Source organism: Papilio polytes, unplaced genomic scaffold (assembly GCF_000836215.1).
Source record: "Papilio polytes unplaced genomic scaffold, Ppol_1.0 DF823901.1, whole genome shotgun sequence".
Taxonomy (NCBI): Eukaryota; Metazoa; Arthropoda; class Insecta; order Lepidoptera; family Papilionidae; genus Papilio; species Papilio polytes.
Window position 1 is genome coordinate 1,889,028 of NW_013525303.1, and position 11,952 is coordinate 1,900,979.

At 33.3% G+C, this 11,952-nt stretch overlaps 2 protein-coding genes across 4 annotated transcripts in view; one reads left to right on the forward strand and one right to left on the reverse strand.

Moving 5' to 3' along the window:
- LOC106102825 (mediator of RNA polymerase II transcription subunit 25-like) overlaps positions 1-2,468 on the forward strand; it is a 13,571-nt gene extending 11,103 nt beyond the window's left edge. The window contains exon 12 of the mRNA XM_013282410.1: positions 2,362-2,468. Coding sequence (XP_013137864.1) covers positions 2,362-2,468 — 107 coding nt within the window. The remainder of the gene's footprint in view (positions 1-2,361) is intronic.
- A 1,743-nt stretch (positions 2,469-4,211) lies between these two features.
- Positions 4,212-11,952, reverse strand: part of LOC106102894 (transmembrane protein 68) — an 18,729-nt gene continuing 10,988 nt past the window's right edge. For all 3 annotated transcript variants that reach the window (XM_013282504.1, XM_013282505.1, XM_013282503.1), the window contains exons 2-7: positions 9,451-9,589; positions 8,095-8,189; positions 7,682-7,846; positions 6,775-6,968; positions 6,111-6,314; positions 4,212-5,333 (exon numbers count right to left, since the gene is read on the reverse strand). In XM_013282504.1, coding sequence (XP_013137958.1) covers positions 5,145-5,333; positions 6,111-6,314; positions 6,775-6,968; positions 7,682-7,846; positions 8,095-8,189; positions 9,451-9,589 — 986 coding nt within the window. In that variant the 3' untranslated portion in view covers positions 4,212-5,144. The remainder of the gene's footprint in view (positions 5,334-6,110; positions 6,315-6,774; positions 6,969-7,681; positions 7,847-8,094; positions 8,190-9,450; positions 9,590-11,952) is intronic.

Here is an 11,952-nt window from a genome sequence, read left to right on the forward strand (position 1 = left end):
AGCAGGTACACATACTAATATAATAAAGCGTAAACACACACTTCTTTGTTGCCTAAGATGTCAGCAATTACACCATATTTTTGAATAATTATTTTTTTAATGAAAATACCTATACTTACATCATGCTTTAGGCTGTATATTTTCACGCCATTAAACTTAGGGAGCTAAATATTTTGGATAAAAACCCTAATGTGGGAAAGAGACCATAAGATGCTGCCAACATCAAGCTATTGATAATTTGACAAATTTAAATAATAAAATATAGTTTTTTTTATAATTTTATGCGGACGAAGCCGCACGGGAACAGCTAGTATATATATATCTGTTATAATTCTGTTGTATTTCTGCGTAGACGAAGACGAACAACAAGTTATTAACAATAGAATAAACTATAGATAGATGTATTTAGAACCGTTTTATTTTTTTTTATTGATACAAAGGTGTTTGTTTTAGCCTAAAGCATGACGTAAGTGTAGGGCTTTTTATTAAAAAAAGAATTATTTAAAAACATGCTGCAATTGACATCTTAGGCAACAAAGAAGTGTGTGTTTACGCTTTATTATAATTGTATAGATAATTTTTTTTACTAATAGTAATTAATATATTTATTTTTTTGCAATGGGATTTTAAGTGTTGCCACTCATACCATGCTTAATTAAAATTTCATTGCCATTAATGTAATTTAGCCTTACTATTTCCGATACTTCAATTATTTTCACATTTAATTTGCTATATGTAGATATTTCACAAGAGCTCTTAGCATGTTTCACTTTAATAATTATTATAATATCTATTCACATTTAAATGTTTTTATTTTAACAACTAAAAAATGATTACCTTCATAAAATGTCGAGTTGATACATTAGTTCAATGGCCATTATTAAGAGCATTATACAAAGATCTGAACAATTACAAGAAAATAGGATTTTCGATATTATAAAATCATATTAAATGTAGTTCTATTTTGTTCAGCGTAACTCAATATTGTTCAGTAAAACTCAATATTATTCAGGTTGTTTATCATTCAGTGCACGTCAGTGTTCAGCAATACTCAAAAATGTAACTCAATGTTGTTCAGTGTAACTCAATATTGTTTAGCGATGTTAAATATTGTTCTGCAATACTCGTTTGTTACTCATTGTTCAGTGCACATTAGTGTTCAGTGTGACTCAGTATTGTTGAGTGTGACTCAGCACTGTTCAGTGTGACTCAGTATTGTCCAGCGCTGCTCAGCTGTGTGGCTGTATGTTCTAGCAGCAGCAGGGGCCGCGCGGCAGCAGGCCGCACATGTGACGTCTTCATAACCTCGCACGCATAAGTAATGCTTTCACCACCTTTCTGCTTCTCATTAGATACTTATGAATGATTTAAAACCTATTTCCACTGTTTAACTTGTACTAAACCACAGACTCCATAATGTTCAGTTCACATTATGCTAGTAATTTAGTAGCTATCAAAGTCAAGTAATTTTTGCATAAGAGAATGTTTTCATTTTTTTGACCAAAAATTTTTCAGATTTAAAGAAATTAATTAATTTTATTGAAACTAAACATTCATAAGTATCTATTTATTTTCTGCACTAACAGTATTGGATATTATGACAAAATGTTACTAAAATCAAGGAAATCCTTTGTATGATGAATTTGTAGTATTTTTATTACGACTGAGATTTTATAATCTATATTTTGTAATAACGTTCAATACGATATCATCTCATTTGATTCATTTGTAAAAATTTTAATACTTTTGCATGTCTCTTTATAATCTTTCCTAAACTATTTGACATTCTTATACTTTCTTAAGCAATTATTTTATTATTGTTAAATAACAAAGCGCTTTACTTACACAAAGCATAATTAACATAATAACCTAATAGGTGTAAAAATTGTAGAGTATTTAAATACTCAATATTCAATTAATCTTAATGCACAATTTTATTACACAATATTGCGAAAACTATAACAAATAGAAAGTTAGAAATGACAGTATCAAACATCAATGACAGTCAAATAACCAAACAACCCAGATAAATGACATACTCGTACAAAAATGACAGCGCAGACTTACATGACAGCTACAGACACAAATTACAGTTATAGACAGAAATGACAGCCAAAGACAGAAATGACTGCCACACACAAATGACAGCCATAGAGATAAAAGACTACCAGACACATATAACACCCATAGACAGAAATCATAGCTAGATACAAACGACGGCTGTAGACAGAAATAACAACCAGACACAAATAACAGCTACAAACGCAAAAGACATCTATAGACAGAAATGACATCCCAAAACACTGACAAGGATGATAATATTGTAACACAGTTGAAATAACAGTGGGGATGTGTTAATAGTTGTTATATTTGTGCAGCCTCAGTACAGGCCGGCGGGGGGCGCGGCGAGGCCCCCCGCCCAGCCGCAGCAGTTCGATGACGTCAGCAACTACAACGATCTGTTCTGAAACACGACTGGGGACTCTATCTCTTATAGAGTTAAATTTTTATTAATAAATAGGAATGTTAAAAAATAAACTATTTGATATTCAGTACTGCAAACGCAAGTTTTATTTCAAATCCTATAGAATAAGTACCAGGTAAGAATATGGGTTAATATATCAAATGAGAGGAGGGGTGTGGAGTGTATCCCCTCCCCAAAAAAATGGAAGTAGTAATTTCACAGTGGTAGCGCCCGCTTTAACATCTTCGCACGAATGGGCCGGGACGCCCGGTGTAATACCACGTCCAAAAAAAACAAAATGGGTTCAATTCCTTAGTAATCTCTTATGAACTTTCTCTTTGGAATAAAAAAAAAGTTTACTCCCCCTTCCCCCTCGATCATCTATCTGCCCTCCCCTAAAGTGCTCACACTAATTAAAATGAATTTTTCAAAAAAATAGCATTGAAAAGTGTGTGTGTAAAAATAGTGTAAAAATTCATCTATTCTGAAAATAAAACTGATTTATATTTAAAATAGCTTTTATTTTGTTTTGATAAATGTTGAAAACGTTATTTTACACGTCTTAGAATACACACATTTAACACAATCAATACCGACTCGCTCAGCGAATTATTTCCATAGCGGCAGTGAAAGTGTTAATATTTCAACATACATGAGTACATATTTATACAAATATACATAAAAAATATTATACATTACGTAAAAAACTATTTCGTCAGTTAAAAGTATATAATTTTCACGAAATAAATGCAAAGTCGATATTTGTATTTTCATACAAACAGATAAAAATTTTACGAAGAAATATTCGAATTTTAAGCCATTTTTTTGGTATAATGCATAGATTATTTATAAAACTAAATCTACGGATAATCACAAATATTTAATTACGATTGAATCTATCCAGAAATACTAAATTTAAACCAAATATAGGATATAACAATATTGAAAGGAATGTTAGTATTCAGTCGATAGTCTTATAGTTTGTCAATAAGATAGATTAGTTTGATAAATGACGCATATGAAGTATCGAATACGATTTGTATGAATGCAAATGCCGTACTTAATAGACAGGTATCGTAGTGACGAAACAAACACGCAGCGAACAATTATGAACTATCGATATTCGGTTTAAATATTTATCGAACTCAACTAAAATTATTATTTTCTTATTAACTAATTTAGGACAATTCTAGTATTGATTATAGTGTAGACAATTTAACGATGACAGAAATAATAGCGAAATCCAATTCGATTACGTACGGCTGTAGTAGTAATAAACATTTATTTACTCTCATTATTTGTAATGGTCATTATTAATACGAGAAAACACTGTTTTTCTTTCAATTCCAACTTCTATTAGAATAAAAATCGAAAATCGATAAGATTCATGACTGATTACACAACCCATCCCTACTAAATTTAAAATGAATTGTCAAACTAATCTATTTTATTTAGACACTAACTCAATATTGTTTATAAATTACGGAGATGATTTTGGTCGTTATAAACGATGTATTTGTTTATATAAGTATAAAAAATATTACAATCCTACATTAGTAATATTAGAAAAATATTGATACTAAGAGACTGTTATTTTTTGATAGTTTTAATTTAACTTTGTGACAAATATTAGTAAATTTAATTAACGTATTTGAGATATTTACATAATGTTATTAAAAGACCTTAAAACTAAAATATGGATGAAATTTAATTTCTAACTAAAATAGGAATAACATTTACTAAAGTATTATAAAATAAATGGAAATCAAATGACTCGAAGATTATTCAAATATAATTTTCTAATAGCTACAAAAAAAATTCAACGAAATCAAAACAGATTGTCATTTCTATAGCCAACTTCACGGCAATAAATGTCAAAGTACATACGAAATGTTCTATCTCTTTTACGCGTTTACTTTGTGCATAAGTTTGTCTTTTTCACTCCGGATTTTTGGACACTTAACAGAAAATGACTACGTTCAATTAAATTTGATATTTTTAAATTATTTAAATCTTTTTTTCTTTATTGTGAGAAATGCATAACTATAAAATAAATGTCTTCAAACAGCTTATTATATAATTTTTAAGTATCTATTCCATTTTAATTCACTTTACGTCAATTTGTCACTTTTTATTACAACTAAATAATTTTTTTCAGCACATAATTATCACAATATAAAATTTGAGTTAAATCTTTGTTATAGCATTTTTAAGTAGATCTTAAATGACTAATTAAATTTAAAAAAACACATAGAACATTATATTTTATACATTTTTGTATATAAACAGTTAAATAGGTTAAAATATGTGTAAAATATAATTTAAACACTTTCTGTCCCTTTCATAAACAGGATTTTCAAATATTCTTTGCACAACAAAACCTATTTGATTAAAAAAAATATTTTAAAACATATTTAATGATAAAAACGTAGAATCTATCATACTAAATCTACACTAAAGATTACTTAAGTAACATATAAACGACTCTGGGTGGTATTTTTGACACCAGCGCTCTTAAATAGTGTAAGTTGTTTTTAAACTAATTTGTAGTGTTCTGTTTTTTGAACACCCTGTATTATCTCTGTCTTACTTCTAAAACATCTTTGAAATGCCACAATATTGTACATATAAACATATTTATATATCTTAGTATTAAATTAATACAAACATTATCCATAAACTAAGACGTTTTACTTTTGTCTCTGTCGCACTTGTCACTCGCACTATCTGCCGTCTCTTTCTGGCAAGTACCGTTGGCTATGGATTTTGTTTTCTTTGGCATTTCGTATATTCTTTCCGCTAAAGCGAAGAGTATGTTTCCAGGGACCCTCTGATGTTCTTCCACTAATTTCTCTATGGCACTCGCAACCTGAGATCAAAAAAAAAAATACATGTAAACTAGAAAACAAGGGGATTCTGATTCCAAACATATATTAGCAAAAACATTATGTGAAAGAGCGATAATATAAAGTGTCTTCCATCTCCCTCGTGTAACAAAACGCGCAAAAGTGACCTTGAAAAAAATATTTTATTGCAGGTCTAATGCAGTTAATGATTTTCTACTGTTTTTTTTATGTTCATACTATCTTAGGGGTTGTCCATAAATTACGTGAGGTGTTTTTTTTTTCATTTCCTGCCCCTGGTGAGATGTCATGAGATTTTATTCAATCTCCTCCCCCAACCCTCAATCTCACGTGAGATTTGGTATAAAACAAATATGGTGGTTTGACAATCAGTAAATGTATAACGTTTCTTTCGAAAGAATTAGTAAATGATCTTAATCGTATTACGATTACGCTTAAGATAAAATCTTAAGCATGTACAATCTGGATTAAATGAACCAAAATAGTTTATTTTTTTTGTTTCAAACAAAAAAATGGGTGATATTTGTCGACACCCCATCTCCAACGTAAGATTCGATGAGATTTGACTAGACCCCCTCTACCGCTTACACCTCTCGTAATTTATGGACGCCCCCTTACTAATATGATAAATGCGAAAATTTAAATACACGAATATGTTAACAAATCTCTATATCTAGCGTAGATAACACACATAGACTAAGAATTTAATTTCACGAACGAAGTCGCGGAGAAAATCTAGTATCTTTACTAGGGTAGTTCTCAATTGGAGGTGACTGGCCTACCTTCTTCTGCAGCTGTTCCGGTGTGATATTATCGTCATGCGGCAGCGGCGGGCCGAGGTGTGTCACCAGCTTTACGGGAAAGCCGCCATACACGGGCGCGAGCGGAACTCGCGTGCGCGCGTAAATACGCAGACACAGTCCGCGTAACCATCCCACGGTACGGAACGCCTCGCGCACGTTGCGTGTGAACATCGGTACTATCGGCTATAAATATATTTAAATTTTTACCAATATTATAAATGCGAATGTTTAGATGGATGTTTATTAGTTTGTAGCCTAAACTGCTGAACAAATCTCAGTGACATTTGGCATAGATGTAGGCCTGGATTTTTTTTTTAATTCCAAACGGACTGAATCGCGTGTGAAAGCTAGTAAAAAATAATCCTACTTTTTACTATTTGCTATTTTGAACACATCTGTTATTAATAAAAGTTAATAATGTTAGTAAATATCCGTCTCCAAGGACCACATAGTCATGTTAAACTTAATTGTTTTTCTTTTTGTTTTTAAAGCTCTTGAAACATTACTAGAAATTACAAACCAGTAAAAGATAGTACATCTAAAGTATTTGAATAAAAAAATCTTTTAAAATAACACAAATAAGCAACAATAGTTAAGAGATTGAATTATTTGTATAGATTTTCGTCTAGTGCACTATACTTACAACTTTAGCTTCTAGCGCGACTTTAGCGAAGCCTATTCTAGACTTCCAGTTCAGCCTGTAGTAGTGGTCTCCGAACTGGGCCTCGTACACTCCGCCCGGCGAGATGGCCAGCGGGTTGCCGGCGCGCAGCACGCTGGTGCAGGTCTGCACCGTGCCCGGAATCACACACAGACCTTCCAGTAGCGTCGACCAGCCTGGAGGCAAGTAGACCAGTCAGATTATAGGGGTTTTGGCCAATAAAGCCAAACCAAGCCAATAACGGCCAGCTACATCGAAAACAGTTATTGTAATCTCATTTATTGAGTACTTTAAGTGTACCTAAGTACCTACCACATCGCCAGTCTTTGATCTAGGGACTACTGTTTAAGGGATAATTAAGGGGGGCGGGAATAAAAACTATTTTTTATTCCAAAGACAATACGTATCAACATCCAATTTTTAACGAAAACTGACTGAATTCGATTGCCAATGGAAAATGAATGCATTTTAGTGTTCCACATTAGTTTATATAGCTATTTTATATATTCCTTTTACTGCTACCTCCGGCGTTCCTAGTTGTGTAGATTTTTTTTATAACATAAGGTGGCAAACGAGCAAGCGACCACTAGAATCCGCCAAGATTCGAAGCGACCGCTGCATATAGACATCCGCAATTGCAGATGCGTTGCCTACCCTTATACGACGGAGGAGGAGACGCACATAAAGAGGATATTTCCCCTTCCTATGGATCTCCTCCTCTCTCCTTATAAGAAAAGGATGGTAAAGAGAAGGGGACTTAAATTAGGCCTTAGATTTATTATAAGATCTCTACAAGAAAAAATTTAGTTTAAACAATTAGAGTGCGATTGTAATTCAAAATTCTTATGATCAGTATTTGGTACAGCTTTACAAGTCAACTTAACCTTACCCGGTATCTTAAACATGAATCTATCAGCGACGGTGTGCATGTGCCGTCGCTTGAAGAGCAACATTCTCGCGGTGAAGTAGTACATGTCGATGGGCAGCGCACCATGGTAGTAGATCAGCAAGAACGGACCTTCTGGAATATTCTCTAGGCCTCGGATCTCATAACCTGGAATGTAAAATGGTCGTATAGAACAAGGAAAGTAACAGCGAAATGAGATCTCTTCGTAGGCATGTAAGTCTCTAAATTTTCGCCTCTGTCAAAATTTAAAAAAATAGACTAAGAACACATAGGTCTTTCTGATTATCCTCTGCATCTTCTCCAACTTTCATCGAAATCCGTTCAGTAGTTTAGGCTACAAACTCTAACAAACATCCATCTAAACTTTCGCATTTATAATATTATATAAGTTTTACCGTGCCAAAGCCAGCCGTGTGCGTCCCATAACGCACAGACCGCGAGCCGCGCAGCCTGCCGCCAGTCGCTTTCCACACCATCTATCACTCGCAACCTAACAAATAACAAATAATATAAGTATGTAGAAAAAAATGAATCCAGGATTATTTCTAGGGATTCGTCTCCCTAGGGTTGTGAGCATCCCTCTGAAGACCACTGAATTCTTCAGTCGCACTCAAGGATGGACACAGAAGGTTTTGGTGGTTCAAGTTTTTCCCCTAGAAGGTAATTTTGAAGATTTCATCCACGATACCCGATTGCTAAAGTGATATAGATGGAACCCCAAGTCCAAGCGAAGATGTCCAGGAAATTGGCAATTGGCTAGTTAAAGAGATGTAGCAGGAGATTCTTCGAAATCAGTATAATTAAAGGAAATCTCTTTATTTATTTTTTTATAATAAAAGGGAGCAAACGAATGGTGAGAACACCGAGGTGGTCAACGACGCCCACGGACATCCACAACACTAGAGGTACTACAGATGCGTTGCCTTTCAGGAAATGATAGGCTCGCTTCTTGAAGTACCCTAAGCCATATTGGTTTGGAAATACCGTACTTTATTATTTTAACGTTGTTTTGATTTAAATAATGCGGATATAATTTTTAAAGTCAAATTATCAGTTACACAAATTCATGGTTTACCGGTTGAACGTTGATCTCATTAAAAAGTTTCGTTTTTTATTGCATTGATAAAAAATAATTGATCACGCGCAGTCCTCTACCTAGGACAGTCCAATTGAGGTCTTGTTTGATAAGACGTAGACATAACAATATAACAGATATTCCTATTTCGATCGTCTGACTCTATAAATAGAATTAAACTTAGGCAAAAGATTTAGCAATTTTTCAGGGCCAGTTTTAGCATTACCGGCGCCCTGGGCAAGATTTCTATAGTAAAAGTAAAGGATGTTTTCCGTTGGTACGATTGTATTCGTGGAATTGAACAGTCCAATGGGAAAAATCCCCTATGAACGAATTGTCGGTAACCGTTGGGTCCAACTTCATGTTTAAAGTGGTGCTATTTATGAAATTTGACGGTCTCCTGGTCACTTTCTTACTGTGTCTTCCATTAAATTAAGAATCGGATTGTAAAAAATAAATTCAAACTATCGTGGTTTTTACAATATAATGTTCGAAAGATATGGGTTTCTTACCACGATGTGGTTGAACATGGCGCATGCAACAGTGCCCGAATATCGTGGGTTAAAAGCCGTACTTTGTATAAACAAACATTTATACTCTATACTTGTACAGCTTATAAGATACTGAAGTAAAGACTTATAGAATTTGTACTAATAGTACAACTAGTACAACGTACCTGTAGAGCCGGTACAAATGGAAGATGACGCTGCTGATATAGATGAGTACTATGATGACTGCGGGCAGCAGGAATGTAACAATCACTGGCATCAGGAACCACGTCAGCCACAGACTGTACTCCGTGTCCACGTACTCCACTGTCAACAGGTAAGTTTATCCTTGAGTTTTCACTGTTGATACATTTCACTATCATCAACTTGCCATTGTCCTCACAAAGGGTCAGCACAGTATGTGCTACTCTTCCATACATTTCTATCAACCGTTATATCTGAATCCATTCCCTTCTTAAGCATATCCTCTTTCACACAATCCTTCCATACTTCGGTCTTCCTCTACCTTCGTAGCCATCCACATTCAATCTTAACACTTTCTGGTTTATGTCCCCATCGTCTTGTCGCATAACATGTCCATACGTTTACCTTTTGCTTCACAATTTCTCAAACACTAGTGCTACTTCCAAACTTATAATATAAACATTCTTAACTTTACTTGACATAACTTGTAGTAACAAATTGTTATTTTAAATTGCACGAATATTGCAAAATGTTTTTATTTAGGTCAACTCTAATACTAATTGACCCACTTCCTGTAGTTAGATTAGTTTGGTATACGTTACTGGCAGCCCTACTATCGCCCTGGGCGATATTTCTACGACCCCCCTTTCTACCATGCTCGGGGGGTATTATTATGAGGTTTATGTAATTCGCTGATTTTGGCATCCTTTCCTGACAAATTCTCTGGGCGATCGTCCAACCGCCTTACCCTAATGCCGACCTTGTTCTAATGACTAATTTTGATTTTTTTTAAACAAATTTATTATTTAAATTATTGTTAAAATAGACACCAAAATATACATCAATTTTTTACTTTGATTTACACTATTAATTTAAATTACCAATATTTCTACATAATATATTGGTGTTGCCCTCAGCTTTTTTTAAATTAAATCTACACTGGCAACACTGGCTAGCATCCGGGATGTTATCTGTAGCGTCTGACCGTCGTCTACCGCTGCAACAATGACCTCCATCACACCGTCACGCGGACACCACGAGCTCACAGATAATGTAACTTTGATCTTATAAACTTAACATGGAGTAATAGTAAACGAATCTTGACACATTTATTATTACTCTACTAACGCTTGGCCACGACTTTGTCCGCAAGTTGAAAAAATACAATTTTTTTTTAAATTTTACAAAAGTGTCAGGTTCCCGAACGATTTTATTAGAGTATTTTTTAGTTTTTGTTATTGGTGTTTTTGAATTTTCAGACGAAGTCGGGAGAAACAGCTTATACCATAAAAGTACAGCAAAAACCAGAAAAATCTACAACTTAGTGTCAATAAATATATTTTAATGGCACTATAAAGATAATCTAAATGTAATTTACATTGCAGTTTCATAATTCTGGATAGCCTATTGACCGGATGCACGATCAATGCACATGTCTAAATATGACCAGTTATACAACTTGTTTGTTGTCAGTTTTCACTGAGAAAACATTTACAAAAACATAATAAAGTAAAACAGAAATGAAAGCAAACAATGTAAACAATATTATCTTTATCTATACTAATGATATAAAGAGGAAATATTTAGATTTTTTATGTAATCGATTCACGTAAAAACTACTGAACCAATTTCAAAAAATCTCTCATAATTAGAAAGGTAATTTATCTGTAAGTAACAGGCAATTTTTTTATTTTATTATTGTTATAATTTAACGCAGGCGAAGGCGCGAGCAATAGCTAGTAAGCCTATAAATACAAATATAATTAACGCAGACGGAATCGCGGGCGAACGCTAGTGTGTATATAATTTCTTATTTCTATTAAATTCGGGTATACGTTTGTTCATCATTTTTACTACACCTATGCAAAAAAAATATCCAATTAAATACACAAAATTGGTTATTTATAAAATAGTAAAATTGAAGATAAAAGATAATTTCTTTGCAATAATATTTATTAAAACACTTTATCTTATTTTTTACATTAACACGTCTGTTTAATAGCTTCTTTTAATTTAGTTATCATTGTTTATTGCGAGCAAGAAAGTTATACAAGATTTTATATTAGCGTAAATTTCCACTGCGGAAACCACTAACATTTATAAATTGTCACCGAGACGTAGTATTTTTTGCGTATTTGATATTTGCCGTTTAGTTCAATAACACACACAAAAAAAAATAATAAAAAAACATGCAGACGTATTGAGTACCTCCTTCTTTTGGGAAGTCGGTCAAAAAAGCGATACGTTTTGCATAAAATTGCTTACAAATTAGTTCTTTGAAAACTTCGCTATGTAAAATGTACAGTCACCTTCATTCGTGGTATTAAAGTTACGAAATCTTCTTCAATAAAGAATAGAAAATCTATACTATAATAGGAAAATTAAACAACTATTAATAACCCTGTACGGATTATGACACAACCGTCACCCTGTCTGTCCCCACGTGAGTATAAGTTTCATCCGTCTCACTATCACCAAGAAGGTGA